Genomic DNA, 17,727 nt, shown 5'->3' with positions numbered 1-17,727 from the left:
AAATAAATTTTTTGGGATGCTTATTATTTAGTAGTATTATGCTTAAATTTAGGTAGTGTTGTTCAGAGTTTGCATCTTGGACTATTCAATCGTGATTGAAATATTCTTTTTATTTAATTGATTAACAAAGATACTTGTTAGTCTTATATGATTGAGACGTTTTTAAAGTTTAAAGTTATAGGATTTTATATGAATATATGTAAGTCGAAATCAAATAAAGTATGGTTACCGAATTATCATACCGTAAAATACCGAAACCGAATTTAAAAATATCGAACCATACCGAACTAATTCGGTATGGTAATGATATTATTTTTGTAGATACCGAAAATCGAAGTTACCATACCAAAGTTTAAAATAGCGTACCGAACCATACCATGCCCACCCCTACCAACCAAACATAGAAAAACAAGTAAGAAATCAACTTGTTTTCTAAGAAAATATTTTCCATGAAAAACATTTTCCTTCATACCAAACACACCCTCAAAGTAGGACATTTTGAAGCGAATTTAAATTAATCAGATCCATACTGTACACCAGTAAAAAATCAAAAAGAAAAAAAAAGATGGATATGTGTTATATCACCAAGGATGCGACAATATTGGAATACTTTTTTTGTATTAAGAGGTTTCTGATACATGTTTTGATGATAATAAAGACATATTTGTTATAAAACAAGAAAGAATAAAGAAAAAGAGTAGAGAAAATAGAGAGAGAAAATAGGAGACTTCTTTATTTCTCTTGAGGGATTCTTGAGGGTTAATTACAATGAAGAAAACTCCCTTTATTTATAGGAGAAAACTAACATTGGGGTTTCTAATTTTTTCATAAATATATATGGTAAAATAGACATCCACTATATATGGTAAAGTAAACATTCACTATATATGTGGTAATATATTTATAACACTCCCCCTTGAATGTCTAATTGATAGATAATGTGCCTAGTTAAAGCCTTACTAGGAAAAACTAAGTAGGAACAAAAATCTAGTGAAGGAAAAAAAGTACACATCTCCAACAATACACATATAGGTTGCCTCATTAAAAACCTTACAAGAAAAATCCAGTGGGACAAAATCTCGTAAGGAAAAAAGAGTACAACGCGTATTAACTCCTCCTAATGAGAACATCTTGAACCTTCGCATTCCAATCTTATGCACCATCTTCTTGAAAGTTGCAGTTGGAAGAAACTTGGTGAATAAATCAGCCACATTGTCATTTGAACGAATTTGTTATACGTTAATATCACCATTCTTTTGTAGCTCATGTATGTAGAAAAGCTTTGATGAAGTGTGCCTCGTTCTATCTACTTTTATGAATCCTTCATTAAGATATGCTATGCATGTTGCATTATCTCTATATAAAATTGTGGGCACATTGTCACATTTCAAACCACATTATTCTCGAATGGGATGTATCATGGACCTTAACCATACACATTCTCGACTTGTTTCATGAATAACGATTATCTCAGCATAGTTCAATGAAGTGGCTAGATAAAATGCTTTGTATATCTCCAAGATATGATAGTATCCCTACATGTGAACACATTACATGTTTGAGATAGAGATTTATGCGGGTCAGATAAGTAATCATCATCAACATGACCAATAAGATCGGGACGGCAAACTTATTAACAAATTAACTGAAAAAGGCTATATCAGGCCTTGTAGTATTTGCAAGATATATTAGTGCATCAATTGCACAAAGATATAATACTTCATAACCAAGGAGTTCCTCATTCTTTTCTTGAGGTCAGAATGGATTCTTATTCAATTTTGCATGTTTCTCATTTAAGTAAATATTCTATTGCTTTTGAAAACTCTCCAAGAGTTCCAATGATACTAAAATCATTAAATTATCTCTTATAAGGATAATAAAAAGTTTCTCAAAAACTTTATATGCTTCAGGCATTTTGAATTCTTTAGGGATTTTCATATGGATTTTTGTCAAGTAACAATATCCAACATGTCAAGTGTGACATCTTTAAATGTCTGGACTGCAAATCAAATACGTTTTACGCTTACCAAAATGCATCTTTTTAGGTCACTTAATAAATGTTTCTACATCAGCATGCTTAAATAAACGTAGAATTCAGATCCTCATAATCTTTTACAATATTGCGTCAATATTGTATCAAAGAAATCATTGATGATATATCATTTTGTATCGGTTCACAGTATGACATAATATTTTGAGATCTCATCACTTCATTATTTTCAGGTACCTGAACTTCTCATAAGGTTTCATGAAGTGTTATGTCGTAGGTTCTTTAAGAGCACATTGCCTTTTTATTATGATTATTTGATCCTTATTTTTTTAAGAATTATTTCATTTGGAAACGATTATTCTACCATGCTTCGTGCATGCGTAGACTTTGTCCTTTATGAACATAAAATAGGAGCACTTACAACTTAGATATGAGATGCTTTCAGCATTTATCTTTTGAATGAGGATCTAGTGATAATTTCTAACACATTTCATAGCCGTTTATAATCTCCCCCTTATTTTAGGAAAATTAATATACATCCTCCATTTTTTTTATGAATTATCTTTTTGCTTCATGGTATATTCATTAATCGTATATCGCACATCAAAACTATTAGATGGAATAGTTGGTTCCTGACCTTAAACCAATTGAGGGAAAAGAAATAATCATAATTTATTGGTCTAATGCATACAAGTGCTATTGTATGCAACATATGATATTTCAGACCAAAACATGAGGCTTTGTTCTCATTAGTAATGGTTTAGCTATTTATCGAAGACATTCAATGCCAAACCATCATCATCAAGATGAATTGTCTTGATTACACAGTCTGAAAGTTATGCTCTTAATTTAATTTTATTGAACAAGCAACTTTATGAATGTCAAACGCAGGTTGACAATGAATGTACATGTGATCATCTTATTGATGCATCTTTTCAACATATCACATGATAGGTGAACGGGCCCTTATTCACCTTTTATACTTTTAGATTTTAAGGGATACAATCCCAACATTAGTTGGTCCAACCAACATATCATGAGAACAAGCAACATTAGAGTTCATGAAGAATTTTCTTAATTCTTCAATATATGTTCAATACTCATGATGCACCTCTTTGGGATGTTGCAATCGTTCATGTCAATTTATGAACTTTCATTCTAATAAACTCCAAGGTTACCATGACATGTACTTTTTACTTTAGTAAATTTCAGATTTACTATTACATGAATAAATTTTCGAATTCACTACTTCATAAGTAGATTTCAAAATAACTCTTCTCAGTTATTCTACCTCTTTTGGAGGTGAGGAAATTCTCATTCCCCGAGAATGAAATATAGTCGTGCCTTAAGCCTATCAAATTATGATAGCTTATAACCTCTTTCATGATATTGCTACTTCAGGAGCACATTGAGGCATACATGTCTTTCAAAGTATATCATATATTGTTACCGCATTCACTTAAAAAATGGAGTAAATTTTCATCTTTCAGACTTGTCATATTGCTATCACATTCAATTCATGGAATGAAGCATATTTAATGGGACAAGTGTCATGACTTTTCATCAAATACACATTATTTTGCCTTAGCCATCATATATCATCAATATGGTGCATTGAGATTCAAACTCAACGTCTTACCCATATAAAGACGTCGTAGGCATAAATCTATGAGACTTTGAACCCAACATCTTTATCATGGTGCATCAGGACTCTAACCTAATGTCTTATCCTTAATCAACTTATAGTTTAAAATACAATAGGACTATCAATTCATGTCCTTACAAATATTATAATATAGTCCATAAACAACTCAAATCCCATTTAGAAAGAGAAATGACCAAAAAGAAAACATTCAGGATGTGCATAATTATCCACACCAATGATAAGAAATTAAAAATATATTTTTAGCCCTCAAATAGTATTAACCGAATGCATACTTTTAAATTTCAATCAACTGCAACTTATGGACTATGTCATAGTGAAATGTAAATAAAAGAATAAGGTACACACAAAGAATCACGGAGTACAATAATCAAAGGAAATAATATAACTATGACCATTAGTAGTTGATCCACTCTCTATATAAAGGAATTGATATTTTTTTTATTATATAAGTGATTAACTTGGCAGGTGACAGCAAAACTGTTGAAAATTTTTGTATTATTCTTTCCTTTTTTTTGGTAATTGTTATAATCTCGACCTATCCATCAAAACAAAGAAAAAAGAACAGTACATGGAACATGTTACCTGGATTAAAAACGCTTGTTATTGGATCAATAAAATATTGAGCAACTATACATTGTTATGCAATACATAGTTGGTTAAAGCGTCGTACTGATAACGTGTTATAAAACAAGAAAGAATAAAGAAAAAAATAGAGAAAATAGAGAGAGAAAAGAAGAGACTTCTTTATTTCTCTTGAGGGATTCTTGAGGGTTAATTACAATGAAGGAAACCCCTTTATTTATAGGAGAAAACTAAACTTGGGGTTTCTAACTTTTCCATAAATATATATGGTAAAATAAACATCCACTATAAATGGTAAAGTAGACATTCACTATATATACGGTAATATATTTATAACAATATTCAAATTTTGAACTTTATGGATTCTATCACAATTTATTTGATTTATTGGATTCCAATTTCCAAATAAGTCATTTGTACTTATTTAGTACTACCTTTTTAACACATCTACTAGGTTCATCTACTTTGTTATCTTTCTTTGTCGATTAACCTGACGCATATCTGGATTAATTACGACCAACGAACTTTGTTACGGTCATAATAATCGAGGATTTGCATCACCAACATATAATAAGAATATTAATTGATGAAGTAAAGTACTTAACTAGTATATGAAGTGTATGTTGTTTAACTTTAACATGAAAGTTGTGGACTATGATATAAATAGTTATAATTGAATAATCAACTTTTAGTTGATGCAGTTTAACTTTGTAAAATTTTAATGGTAGGTTAATTGAGTGATCAATGAGTTTTTAAAAGAGTAAATACATAATTACCCCTTGATGTTGATCGAGATTTTTAAAAAGACACCTAAACTTTAAATTCAACCTATTACCCCACGATTTTTCTTTATTTCGTTGCAAACACAACATTTTTCGCTGAATCTCAGTCACAACAAAGAGAGTGAACACACGCACCAATCAGGTGCTACCACATGTTAAATACGTTTAATTTCATATTTTTTTAATAAAATTTTCCTTTTTATTTAATTCAACACCCTACCCCACCCCACCCCACTCCCTCTTCCCCCACCCCACACCCATCCAACAACTGCCCTCCCCCTTCCCCCCGGCATCCAACAGCTCCCCTCTACCCCCACCCCCATTCAGTACCCTCACCCCTGTACAACAACCCCACCCCATCAGCATCTCCTCCTAACCCCTCACTTCGCCAGTATTTTCGTTCATTTTTTTTAAATCACTTTAAAAAGTAGTTTTATGATTGAATTGAGAGTTTTATGATTGAATTGAGTTTTAAAGATAGTTAAATGATATGATTTAACTGAAAATGGAGCTTTAATGATATGATTTTCTTTTTTTTTAAAAAAACTTCAATGGAGGAGCTTTAATGGTGACATTGTGTTAAAGAGCTTTAATGGTGTTGAAGAAGACATTGTGTTGAAGAAGAAATGGTGGGTAGTTAAATGATATGATTTAATTGTAAAATGGAGCTTTAATGAGTGATCTTTTTTTTTTTTAAAAAAAGCTTCAATGGAGGAGTTTTAATGGTGAATTGAGTTGAAGAAGAAAGGGTGGGTGAATTGCAGGAGGGTGGGGCGGAGAGGGGGTAGGGATAATTTTAAAAAATAAATAAATATTAATTTTTTTCAAAAGAATATAAATTATATATCAATTATTTTACACGTAACAACTTTTAATTTGTCAAAAAAGCCAAATTTGAGCCCTTTCACGCGCCTGTGGCGCGTGTATACATGCAAAGGGTCAAAATGATGTGTTTGCAATGAAATAAAGAAGAATCATGAGGTAATAGATCGAAGTGAAAGTTTAGGTGTCTTCTTACAAATTTCGGATAAGATTAGGGGTGTAATTATGTATTTACTCTTTTTAAAATTGTTGTGTGCGCATGTATGTAAAGCAAGTAATAACAAAATCAAATAGTGGGAAAAAAAGGTATTGAAAAAACTGTCCATTTCAGAGAATCTTTCACCTCAATCCAAACACTAAACAATAGCACATTTTAAAATTATCCATTTCAGTTACAAAATTTTGTCTATATAATACAACCTATTACCACGAAACTAATTCCATACCATTTTTCCACCAAGCAATGCACACAATCCCACTCTCATCTCAAGTAAGAGACTCTTTACTCCTAATTTCTCCTTTTTAGTGTAGTGTAGAGAGCAATAACAGAAACAAATGTTCCTAATTTTTTCTACCAACTTTTATACCAAATGCTTTTTTAAATATCAACTCTTAAGAGACTCTTTACTCCTAATTTCTCCTTTTTAGTGTAGTGTAGAGAGCAATAACAGAAACAAATGTTCCTAATTTTTTCTACCAACTTTTATACCAAATGCTTTTTTAAATATCAACTCTTTCTCTTGAAAATGTGTCTTTTATTCCTTGAAAATGTGAAACGTGTTCTAAAATTGAGTTCTTGCATTTTCTTCTTTTTTGATGTGTGCTTTGATCTGCTTTCCTTGAGCCGAGGGTCTATCAAAAACATTCTTTCTACCTTCCATGATAGGGGTAAAGTTTACATACACTTTATTCTCTCCAGATCCCACTTATGGAATTACAGGAGTATGATATTGTTATTATAGTTCTTTCTCTCTTCTTGCTAAGAGCAATATTGATCACCATGGAGGGTGGTGGATGAATGTGATTCCTTCATCCTTAAATAGAAGCTTTGGATTTGAATCCCGGAGTGGAAAAAGTCTAGGTGGGAACAGTTCAGATTAAGTGGGCCTTATGTAGCATTAAAGGACATTTCATGTTTATGTAGAGTCTGGGGGAGGGTCGCATCCTAAGAGAGAGTGATGTAAACAACTACTCTTATGCAAGTATCAGTAGCTGATTCCACGGCTGGAAACTATGACTATAGGTCACATAACGGTAACTTTACCATGGCTCCAAAGTCATAAGAGAATAATCTGAATTAACCGGTCTAGTGTTTTTGGCACACAAAGTACATACATAAAAGGGAAAAAAGAGCAATTCTGAGTCAAGGCTCAAGAAACATGGCCTTAAAAAATGTCCTTTTTTCTTAGTGTTGTATGTTAAGTTGTTTCTTAAGTGTGTGTTCTTGGTATGTTTCTGCAGATGGAAAAGACAATTTGGTTGCTAGTAGCAATATTAGGGTTGGTGCTTTTAAGTCTAGGAAGAGTTGAGGGAAGAAAATCAAGAATTCTTGATGAGTCTTCCTCTACTTCTTCCTATGATTTAGAGTACTCAGCAATAAGTTGTAGAGCACACAGTGCATCCATAACAGATTTTGGTGGAGTTGGTGATGGAAAAACACTCAACACAAAGGCATTTCAAGAAGCAGTTAATCAGTTGAGCCAGTATGCATCAGATGGTGGATCTCAACTTCTTGTACCTGCTGGTCAGTGGCTCACAGGTAGCTTCAATCTTACTAGCCACTTCACTCTCTTCCTTCATAAGGATGCTGTTCTTCTTGCTTCTCAGGTACTCTCTCATTTTCTAGTTCAGTTTCACTATCCATTTCATGTTGTTTTTCTCGGGTTTATTAAAACTTGTATTTTTCAACAAAAACTTCAAACACATGTTCAAATAATCATATGAACAATCAAATGAAGTTTAAACTTTGTATTTACAACTTTAAACTTTTAACAATAAGTTCAACCCAACTTATGAACATCAACAAAATGAAGTTCAAATTATTTTCTGAAAAATAGCAAAATCAAATGTCAATAACTTCAACACAAGTTCAATTAACTTATGAACTATCAAAATGAAGTTTCAAGAACTTCAAACACAAGTTCAAACAGTTGAAGAACGATCAATATGAAGTTCAAACTATTTCCTGGAAAAATAGTAAAATCAGCTTGAAGAAAAAAAGATAAACAGAAAGATTCAAGTACACCGAATTCACGGTGTGTCTTTAAGAAAATTATTCCCCTCAAGTACCCGAGGTTATGAAATATATCCTCCAGGATAAAATGAATCACTTCGACAAAATAGCGGTACCTCAAATTCTGTCGAACTACGAGCACATTCAACGACAGCAAATCACGCTAGAGTTTTTTCAAGGAAGGAGTATTTTTCTTCAAAATTTCATGTCTATACCTGAGAAAAATTCAGGTATTTATAACCATCAAGGTGTTTTTTCATAAAGAGAAGCAATGGTTCAGAGAGGGGTGCCCCTTCATAAAGGTGAAACTCTTCGGAAAAGTCATAACCCTTTGGAAAGGTCATAACCATCCAATCCGAAAAGATGCCTATTCAAATTGCATCCTTTCTCTTGGTGTCTTTTCTGAAAAACACCTATTCATTTTTCATTCACACCTCTTAAAAACCTAACATTTCATACTATAAAGGGAAGCAGGGTGCACGAAATATCCTGTGTTTACACAGGGTGTGGGGAAGGGCAGTCTTGAAGAGTGTGATGTCGGTAGTCCTATCATGATGTAAACATCATTGGATGATTTCGTTGACCTATAGGACGTTCAGGCAACTTTACCGTTACTTAAGGCTCCCTTTCAGTCCACTTTAACTAAAAAAACCAGCTTGGTGCACTAAGCTTTCACTAAGCCTGGGGTTCGGAGAAGGGTTAAACCATAAGGTTCGATTGTATATAGTCTTATCCTGCATTTCTGCATGAAACTGTTTCTACAGTTCGAACCTGAAGTTGTGACCTCCTGATCACACGGCAACAACTCTTCCAGTCATGTCAAGGCCTTCTCCACTTCACTCTATGAATTTATTAGAAGTTTTTCTTTTCATCTTAAAAGATACGTATGGTATTATGTATTGAAATGAAATAGACTTGAATGGGACGGAACGGATACAAATGATTTGTTGCCCTCCCAATTTATTTGAAATTGAGGTGTAATTGATGGTTTGAATTGGCTCAGGAAATAAATGAGTGGGCTGTTATAGACCCCTTACCATCATATGGTCATGGGAGGGATGCAGCAGGTGGAAGGTACATCAGTCTTTTATTTGGCACTAACCTCACTGATGTTATCATCACAGGTAAAAATAGTACTACATTTTGTATCCCTAAGCTATTAATTTCTCAATTTCTAAGACGTTTTATAAATTTGTGATTCCTTTATTTTTTTTAATAATGATTAGGTGAGAATGGGACAATAGATGGGCAGGGTGAACTTTGGTGGCTGAAATTTCACAGCAAAAAGCTAAAATACACAAGGCCTTGCCTGATTGAAATTATGCATTCTGATAATATTCAGATATCAAATCTAACTCTTGTGAACTCCCCATCTTGGAATATCCATCCTGTTTATAGCAGGTAATTTTGATAAGCCGAAATTTTCTTTCACTTGTTATCCATTATAGCTAAAAGTTTATCAAGAATCTTTGGTTATTGTGAAATTTCAGCAATATCATTGTCCAAGGCATCACTATTTTAGCTCCAATAAAATCTCCTAACACTGATGGGATCAATCCAGGTTTGCTTTTGGCATAATATATTAATATGACTCTAAACTTGATACCAAATTATAACTTTGATCTTAAACTTTGATAATGCACAAATAGGACCTTTAACTATTCAAAACTTAACAAATATGACCTCCGGTTTTGCAACCCCATGCGTGAGTTTCACTCCGCCTATGTGGAAAGCTCATCCAATCACACGGCGCCACGTCGTTAAAAGGGCTGACTTGGAGGGAGGTCATATTTGTGCAGTTTTGAATAGTTAAGGATCATATTTGTCTTTTTGTGTTAAAATGGCATCGTTTATTTTTATTTATTTCTATAGCAGCAGCACCTACCTTTTTTTTATTAAAAAAAAAATCACTAGCAGGGATCGAACCCGCGCAGTAGGCTGAAGGAATTGCCCAAGAAGAGAAAATAACACCATTGGGCTATCTAAGTGTCTTGTTTCATGTGGTTCAACATTAATATACGTACATAAATATAGATTTTTTACCTTATATATACAACGTAATTTTTTTACTGGGGAGGTTCAGGTGAACCCCATAGCAACCACGTAGGTCCGCCCCTGCGTTAATTTAATAACGTTTTGATAACGTTAATTTAATACTAACATTTTAATAATGTTAATTTGATAACGTTAATTTAATATATTACTACTACTATCCTTAATAACGTTAATTTAATAACATTTTATTAAAACCATAATTTTTTTATTATTAGTATAGTTTCATCTTTAATTTAATATTTAAATAAATTATATTTAGATATATTATATAACATAAATTCGCCCTTTGCTTTATAATATATATACATACCCGCGCGATTTTTTTCGTATGAGGCTGACCCACCTAATTAATAAATCTTCAATATTGTTGTTTTTCCGTAATGACAAAAGAAATTAGATCCCATTTTCATCTTTGAGCCGAAAATAATAAAAAAATAATAGTGAAAAGTCATTTAAAGGTCATATTTGTGCAGTTTGGAACAGTTAAAGGTCCTATTTGTGCACTGTCAAAGTTTAAGGTCAAAGTTATAATTTGATGTCAAGTTTAGGGTCATATTTATGTATTATGCCCTTAAATTTTAAACTGGACGCGTCCAGTTTTGCGTGTTGAACACGCGTTTTCCACGTAGGATCGGAGGTCATATTTGTGCAGTTTTGAATAGTTAAAGGTTCTATTTGTGCACTGTCAAAGTTTAAGATTAAAGTTATAATTTGATGTCAAGTTTAGGGTAATATTTATGTATTATGCCTTTGTTTTTTGTTTTTACTTCTTTTTTCCTATACATGTTTTAGTGAATAAACGATAAGGGTATATTGACAGAATTTTCAACTTTATTTTTCTTGGTTCCTTACAGATTCTTGCACAAACATGAGAATTGAAGACAACTACATTGTATCTGGAGATGATTGTGTGGCAGTTAAAAGTGGTTGGGATGAATATGGCATAAATTATGGGATGCCAACAAGTCAATTGATCATCAGGCGCCTCACCTGCATTTCACCTTATAGTGCTGCAATAGCATTAGGAAGTGAGATGTCAGGTGGGATTCAAGACGTTAGAGCCGACGACATCACAGCAATTAACACGGAATCAGGGGTCAGGATCAAGACTGGTGTTGGCCGAGGCGGTTTTGTCAAAGATGTATATGTCAAAGGGATGACACTCCACACCATGAAATGGGTATTTTGGATGACAGGCAACTATGGACAACATGCTGACACTCACTGGGATCCTAATGCATTACCAGAGATAAAAGGGATCAATTACCGGGATGTGGTGGCTGTGAACGTGTCAATGGCTGCTCGCCTTGAGGGGATTTCCGGGGATCCGTTCACAGGAATCTGCATTTCAAATGTGACAATAAGTATGGCAAAGAAGGCCAAGAAGTATCCATGGACTTGCACTGATGTTGAAGGAATTACAAGTGGTGTGCAGCCTCCACCTTGTGAGTTGTTGCCTGATCAGGGCCCAGAAAAGGTTGAAATGTGTACTTTTCCTACAGAGAGTTTGGCCATTGATAACATAGAGATGCAAAGATGTTCCTATAGATTGAATTACTGATAAGTTCTCCAAAAGGTATCAGCGATATATAAGTGTAATTAACTATCTGAAATTTTAGTGCTTTCATCTTCAATGTTAACCCTGGAACATCAGCAAAATGTGCATACACCTATTACTACACAACTTCAAACAAATTGAGGCGGCTATATGAATCCTCACCAACCAAGTCACACTATTTAAGCTCATCCCAGACCAATATTATATAAAATTAAAAGTACTAAAAGTCCGTTATACTTTCTACTAGCATAAATCGCTAATGTGACTAAGAGACACATTCAGCAAAATCTGCATATTTTACAAAATTTCCAAGGTTTTCATGGGGTGCAAGAGAAACTTCATTAATACAAAAACAAAATACCCAATGTAATCCCACAAGTGGGGTCTAGGAAGTGTAGAGTATATGCAGACCTTACCCCTACCTCGTAGATATAGAGAGGAGCAGCTTTATTAATACGAAGCAATACCTAATAGAAGGCAAATTTATTTCTGAAGTACATTGATAAGGCGACTAGGCGAAGACTCTTATCAACATGAAGTAATCCTGGCAAAGTTTTATAAATAGGCATACAACTTCAAAACCGTCGCTCACTGTCATTCTCACATGGACAATTTCCATATTATGTCAAACCACTTAAACAGATGAAATGTTCAGGAAAACAAGCAGTCAGCACTCAAGATTTCCTATATGACATCAAGGAGGAGTCAGTATTTAGAACCATCTGATTGCAGGCTACTCTTTAGCTTCTTTATACCACACCAATAAACTAAACACAATAAGGGAATAAGTATCTGACTTAAGCCACTAACAATTTCATGAACCGAACAGCTCCACCATATTTATTCAGTCATCTTCGCTGGGGAACATTACAAGTTTAATACACTATTTTAAAGAAGTTATGTCACCAAACGCTTATTGTATACATCATATAACCACATCTCTTTCAATGAGTTGGATCAGGATTAAATTTCGCAGCTTCCCTCCAGATGAGCTCCTTGATGTTATCTTCGGTGAGAGATGGCTGCTCAAAATCCAAACTGAAAGGCCTAGGACACACAGGTTCCTCGTTGATATTATGAAGAGGTGCCAAGTATGGATGACACAGAGCTTCATCAGCTGCAATAATCCAGAAAAAAGGTCATTAACCAGCAAATCTTGTCATAGTCCTCTTTTTCAACTTTCACTAGCATTTTAGTAAATGTAGAAAGATATTGTGCGGAAATGAGCCTTAATACTCAAAAAAACACCGTCAATTCTTTACCAGTAATACGCCTGCTTGGATCAAAGATGAGCATCTTTTCAAGCAAATCTACAGCTCGGGGAGATGAATTCGGGAATCTGGCAGCAAATTGCTGTCTCGGGTACCTTGGAAGCTGTCTAACGTATCTCCGGGCATTATTACTCCGGAGAAACCCAAGACTGGCATCATCTGGTGAGCCTATGAGCTATTGAAAAAGTAAAATAAAGCATGTCAGCTCAACTGGCTCGATCAAAGCCAAAAGGAAATTCTAAATGCAAGCAAATTAACAGAAATCCTAAATAAGTAGATAGAAAAGGTGCACAAAGTTCCACAAACAAACGAAGATCAGAAGGAGAGATCAAACATGGAGCTCTTCTTGTTCAAAGACTCCATCATTATTCGACATACTCCTGCTAAAGCTAAGTTATCTGTCAGGATGATGCACGAATTCAGAAACTACAAATACTATCTACTAGTATACCTCAGTGATAAGTCTCAACTGGTGTACATAATCTCTGCCAGGAAAAAGGGGTTGTCTTGTCAATATTTCACCAAGTATGCAGCCCACTGACCAAGTATCAATTGCCGATGTATATTCTGAACAATTTAATAGCAACTCTGGTGCACGATACCAGCGAGTCACACAATATTCCATCATGAAATCTGTCTCAGTTGTCGTCCTTGCTAGCCCGAAATCCCCAATCTTTAGGTCGCATTTTGCATTGACAAGCAAATTGCTAGGTTTTAAATCACGATGCAAGATATTGGCAGAGTGAATGTACTTAAGTCCTCGCAATATTTGGTACAGAAAATGCTACAGGATCAAAAATCGACCAATCATATAATGTTGTACAAAAATGAAGATAAGTTCCACACAAATGCACACTATTATGAGGATGTTAAAAACAATATAATGTGGCTGTACATATTCGTAATTCTTAGATCTGATTTACAATATGTGGATCATATGCATAGTTGTCAGGTAATTAAATACAGATATAAAGCCGAAAACCTCAAAACATTGAGTGAAGCAGCCCATGACCTTTTGAACACTTTTAGAGCCCTCATACTATTCACGTGGAACACTGTGTAACTCGGCAAAGGAGATGACAATCAGCTGGAAATATTTTAAGACCGATGCACCTCGGAGGGATAGGAAAATTCATACAGAATATATCACTCAGGATAAACAAAATACTGCCAGACTGTCCTAGCAGTGTTGAAGAACAGATATAGGAATCAACGTCAAAATAGTGTAGCTTACTCGACAGTGTTCATCAGTCAGCTGTTGGTTGGAATGAATAATCTGATGAAGATCAGTGTCCATCAGTTCATAAACAATGTACACATCATTGAAATTCTTCTTTTGAGGTGGCCGTATAACATCTTTAATTGCAATTACCTGCATATTAGGAAAAAGTTGAATGTAACTGGAATCAACATCAGTATTCACAAGAGCTTAAAACATTAAGCGTTCCAAAAGTATAAGAACGGTACTCAGTAATAATCAATCAGTTACGATCAACACACATGCTTCCCATTTTGCAAGTGGCATATCTTATGATCAAAAATCAACAGATCATCTTAATCTTAGAAAATAGGTTGATCTTGACAATGAAACAGCATATTTTTGAAAGAAGTATTCACTTCAAACTTGTACTCTCCTAACACTAAAATTATATCCTTAAGCCGACTTTCCTTTCGTTTCTCCACCTCTCTTTTCAAACTGAAGGCAGGAGATCGAGAGGGAGAGGCGACAGTAATGTTCAATTATATTGACTAGTCTACCATTTCAGAGTTATATTCATTATGTTCTTATTTCTATCTTTTTCTCTTTCTTTCCCCAGTATAATACAACTGGTGATACCAATTCTTACTGGCGTCAGAACTTTTGAAAACATGATCAGTAAACAAGACAGTGTCTTTACAGGCCCTTAGGGCTTTGGTCTAATGATAAGAGCGCAGCGCGTGACGTGTGGGTTAGGCGCAAGTCATGAGTTCGAACTCTGTCCAGCTGTCCTAGACAAGAGTCTGGTATTTAAGTGCGGGCCTGTTATCAAATTTTCAAAAGACTATCAAAAAAAGATAGTGTCTTTAGAGTTCTCAAGTTTTTCTTTCACATTACCCTGCTGAGCTTGCATCCTTTTCTTCAGCCTAATCTAGTGGTACAGTATACAAATCAAAAATGCCACTCTAGAGAAATCAAATCAAATTTCCATGTATATTACATCCAGCACAAAACAAGGGGAAAACCAGATGCAAAATGACAAGAGGAAGTAGTGATAGATATCAACTTTCGAGTAAATAAACAAGGCAAAGACAAATCAAGATGGATTGGTCTAAGGGGCAGAGGTGCAATATTCAGATTTCTAGAGAGGTCAATTACTCACATTCTCATGATCCATGTGACTGAGAAGCTTTATCTCTCTTAATGTCCTTTTGGCATCTATTACATTATCAAATGCATTTCCAATCTTCTTAATAGCTACTTCCTCACGTGTCTCCGAGTTCACAGCAGCACTGCAACAAATTTTTCAAGAAAAATTAACATGCATTTTTCCGTCACATAGTAACAAAAGAGAGGAGAAACAATTTCATAGAGAAAAAGTGCAACTTAAAAGGTCTTAATTGCAACAACTTCAATACACCTAATTAATAAAGGCTTCTACAAAGTCACAAGATATATCACGTGTAAAGTGATCATACTGAAAAACTTCCAAAAGCTTATTAGATTGGCGAGACACGTAAATACGAGAAAAAGTAAGTTTGAGCAGATACTAGTCATGCGAACGGAAAAATTGAAGCAACAACAACATACGCGGTGTATTCCCACACATCTTCAGTGTCAAAAAGATATAAATTTAATGGAAACTCATCATAATAGACCTTATAGCAATTTTATATCAGGAAATGACTAATTGAAGAAGTGAACATCATTAAGCATATCTCTCTCATAAGATAAGAGATATGGCTGAGCATCTGATTCAGATTTTTCACATATCAACCACACAATCTTACAAATTCACTGGATCCAACTTTGATTATCGATATTTCAAAAACATCCATGTTTGTACTAAATGAAATTTCCTGTGTTTCACTTTATATAATCATGTTCAATGAGGGACAGTTTGAGAAAGAAAGTGGCATGGCATTTCTACAACTATAGAAACATGTCAATATCATAAAATGAGAAGTTTAAAAGTAAAAGAATTTTGTCAGTTTCTTTAAACATGCTAACAAATGAAAGAGTGAAATAAAACAAAACAAAAAGGGAGTAGTTTTTATAGTTTGGACACCTATAGACAACAAACAATAAAGAGCATAAACCGAGTATATAAGTGAAACGATGAAGCTATAACCCCCAGGTAAACCACTCAATCTCCACGCAAAGGCAAGCTTTGCTCCTCTTCAGAGAGCACTATCACTATGTAAGTCAGATGGTAATACACATAAAAATTTCACATACCTGTCTAACTAAAGCACATAAAAAGATAATATTTTTCTTCCCATCTGTCCTGGACAGCCTTAGCGGACAAATTTACATGGTACCTATTTAGTTACCCGGTACCTATTGCTGGAGGGAGGCGATAGTTATGCCGTGGAATTAGTAAAGGTACGCTGAAAGTTGACCCAAACACCACGATCATCAAAAGTAAAACAAAAGGATAGTATATTTGTTTATTCTTACCAAACCATTCCATTAGCACCACGACCGATGGGTCTAATAGGAGGAACATATTTTCTTGAAACTTCAAAGAGAGAACCATGCACATTATACTGCACATAACGACCACCATGAGTTGGAATACCTCTTATGTTACTATGTCCACCATGATCAGCTGAACTCGAATCAAGAGACATGATCGATGATCTCCAAACAAATATTCAGACCAAAAAAAGTGGTAAAAGAATCTTGAACTATAACAACACACTAAATCAAAGAAAACAAGAGTGTCTGGACATTTCTCACTTTTTGGTTTTGGGGTGGTGAACAATACAAGTAAATTGTGATATTGTTTTCAATTTTTCTAGAGAGTGCATGCGTGATCATGTGGGAACTTTTGAACTGGAAGGGTGCCATTGTTGTTGCCCGTGAAGGAAATTCACTTTTTTCTCTTTTGAGGGGATGGGACTTTGCTTTTTCTTTATTGTCTTCTCTTCAAATTTTCACCACACAAGTGTGTAAACATTTGACTACATACGATGCTTCCATTTACTACTACTAACACAAATTTTTTTTGTGGCAACCATTTTGTTTGCCATTCGATTAAAAGTATAGTTTATGGTTCATTTGGCAAAGAGCAGCCCGGGGCACTAAGCTCCCACTATGCTCAACGTCTAGAGTATGCATAAAATCTTGTAGAAATAAATTTTTTGTTGGTTGCATAAAATCAATGCAATTTGGCTCTATGAAGTTATGCGAGAATTTATGTATTATTTTAGAGTAAAAAATATAAAATGAAATGAGTATATTAATAATGTGGGTTTAAATCATTTAAAGACAAAAATGCCTTTATAAATACTCGTTATTAATGTATAACAATCTCATTATTATTAATCACTGCATAATTATCTTTGTATTATTACTTCTCATATAAACAATACTTCACATATAACTAGTACTACGTAAACTAAACGACTTCTTAGTGTAAGAGAAATTATTCTAAATACCTTATTATAACATTGAACACTCACTGATGCAAGTCAAATAGGAGTCAATGCTTTTGATCACACAATTCGAGGCCAACACGAGGAGGTCCAAGCCATGATCACCCTAAGGATATTCAAGAATGTGCTT

The 17,727-nt window shown here is 34.2% G+C and overlaps 2 protein-coding genes across 4 annotated transcripts; one reads left to right on the top strand and one right to left on the bottom strand.

Annotated features, from left to right (window-relative positions):
* The first annotated feature begins 6,175 nt into the window (after window positions 1-6,175).
* LOC107870605 (probable polygalacturonase) lies at window positions 6,176-11,770 on the top strand. Of its 3 annotated transcripts, none has more exons than XM_016717183.2 (6): window positions 6,176-6,332; window positions 7,304-7,669; window positions 9,079-9,199; window positions 9,302-9,476; window positions 9,566-9,636; window positions 10,985-11,770. In XM_016717183.2, the coding sequence occupies exons 1-6, from the start codon at window positions 6,306-6,308 to the stop codon at window positions 11,689-11,691; spliced, it is 1,467 nt and encodes a 488-aa protein (XP_016572669.1). In that variant the 5' UTR covers window positions 6,176-6,305; the 3' UTR covers window positions 11,692-11,770. The 3 variants fall into 3 exon arrangements, with proteins under 3 accessions (XP_016572669.1, XP_016572670.1, XP_016572671.1); XM_016717184.2 differs by lacking the exon at window positions 6,176-6,332 and adding an exon at window positions 6,428-7,096; XM_016717185.2 differs by lacking the exon at window positions 6,176-6,332 and adding an exon at window positions 6,429-6,730.
* A 633-nt stretch (window positions 11,771-12,403) lies between these two features.
* LOC107870604 (mitogen-activated protein kinase homolog MMK2) lies at window positions 12,404-17,039 on the bottom strand. The gene is made up of 6 exons (XM_016717181.2): window positions 16,618-17,039; window positions 15,320-15,449; window positions 14,194-14,331; window positions 13,411-13,743; window positions 12,951-13,134; window positions 12,404-12,805 (listed from the first exon to the last, which is right to left on the bottom strand). The coding sequence occupies exons 1-6, from the start codon at window positions 16,788-16,790 to the stop codon at window positions 12,633-12,635; spliced, it is 1,131 nt and encodes a 376-aa protein (XP_016572667.1). The 5' UTR covers window positions 16,791-17,039; the 3' UTR covers window positions 12,404-12,632.
* Between the last annotated feature and the right edge of the window lie 688 nt (window positions 17,040-17,727).

Source organism: Capsicum annuum, chromosome 5 (assembly GCF_002878395.1).
Source record: "Capsicum annuum cultivar UCD-10X-F1 chromosome 5, UCD10Xv1.1, whole genome shotgun sequence".
Taxonomy (NCBI): domain Eukaryota; kingdom Viridiplantae; phylum Streptophyta; class Magnoliopsida; order Solanales; family Solanaceae; genus Capsicum; species Capsicum annuum.
This window is presented reverse-complemented; position numbering and strand designations above follow the sequence as displayed.

Bases quoted from the DNA above. Each gene is read 5' to 3' on its own strand.
- LOC107870604 (XM_016717181.2), bottom strand. From the start codon at position 16,790: ATGTCTCTTGATTCGAGTTCAGCTGATCATGGTGGACATAGTAACATA. The intron at 15,450-16,617 runs GTAAGAATAAAC...AATTTGTTGCAG, and splicing joins GGTGCTAATGGAATGGTTTG to TGCTGCTGTGAACTCGGAGA. The intron at 14,332-15,319 runs GTGAGTAATTGA...CCTAATATGCAG, and splicing joins GTCACATGGATCATGAGAAT to GTAATTGCAATTAAAGATGT.
- LOC107870605 (XM_016717183.2), top strand. From the start codon at position 6,306: ATGCACACAATCCCACTCTCATCTCAA. The intron at 6,333-7,303 runs GTAAGAGACTCT...ATGTTTCTGCAG, and splicing joins CAATCCCACTCTCATCTCAA to ATGGAAAAGACAATTTGGTT. The intron at 9,637-10,984 runs GTTTGCTTTTGG...GGTTCCTTACAG, and splicing joins CACTGATGGGATCAATCCAG to ATTCTTGCACAAACATGAGA.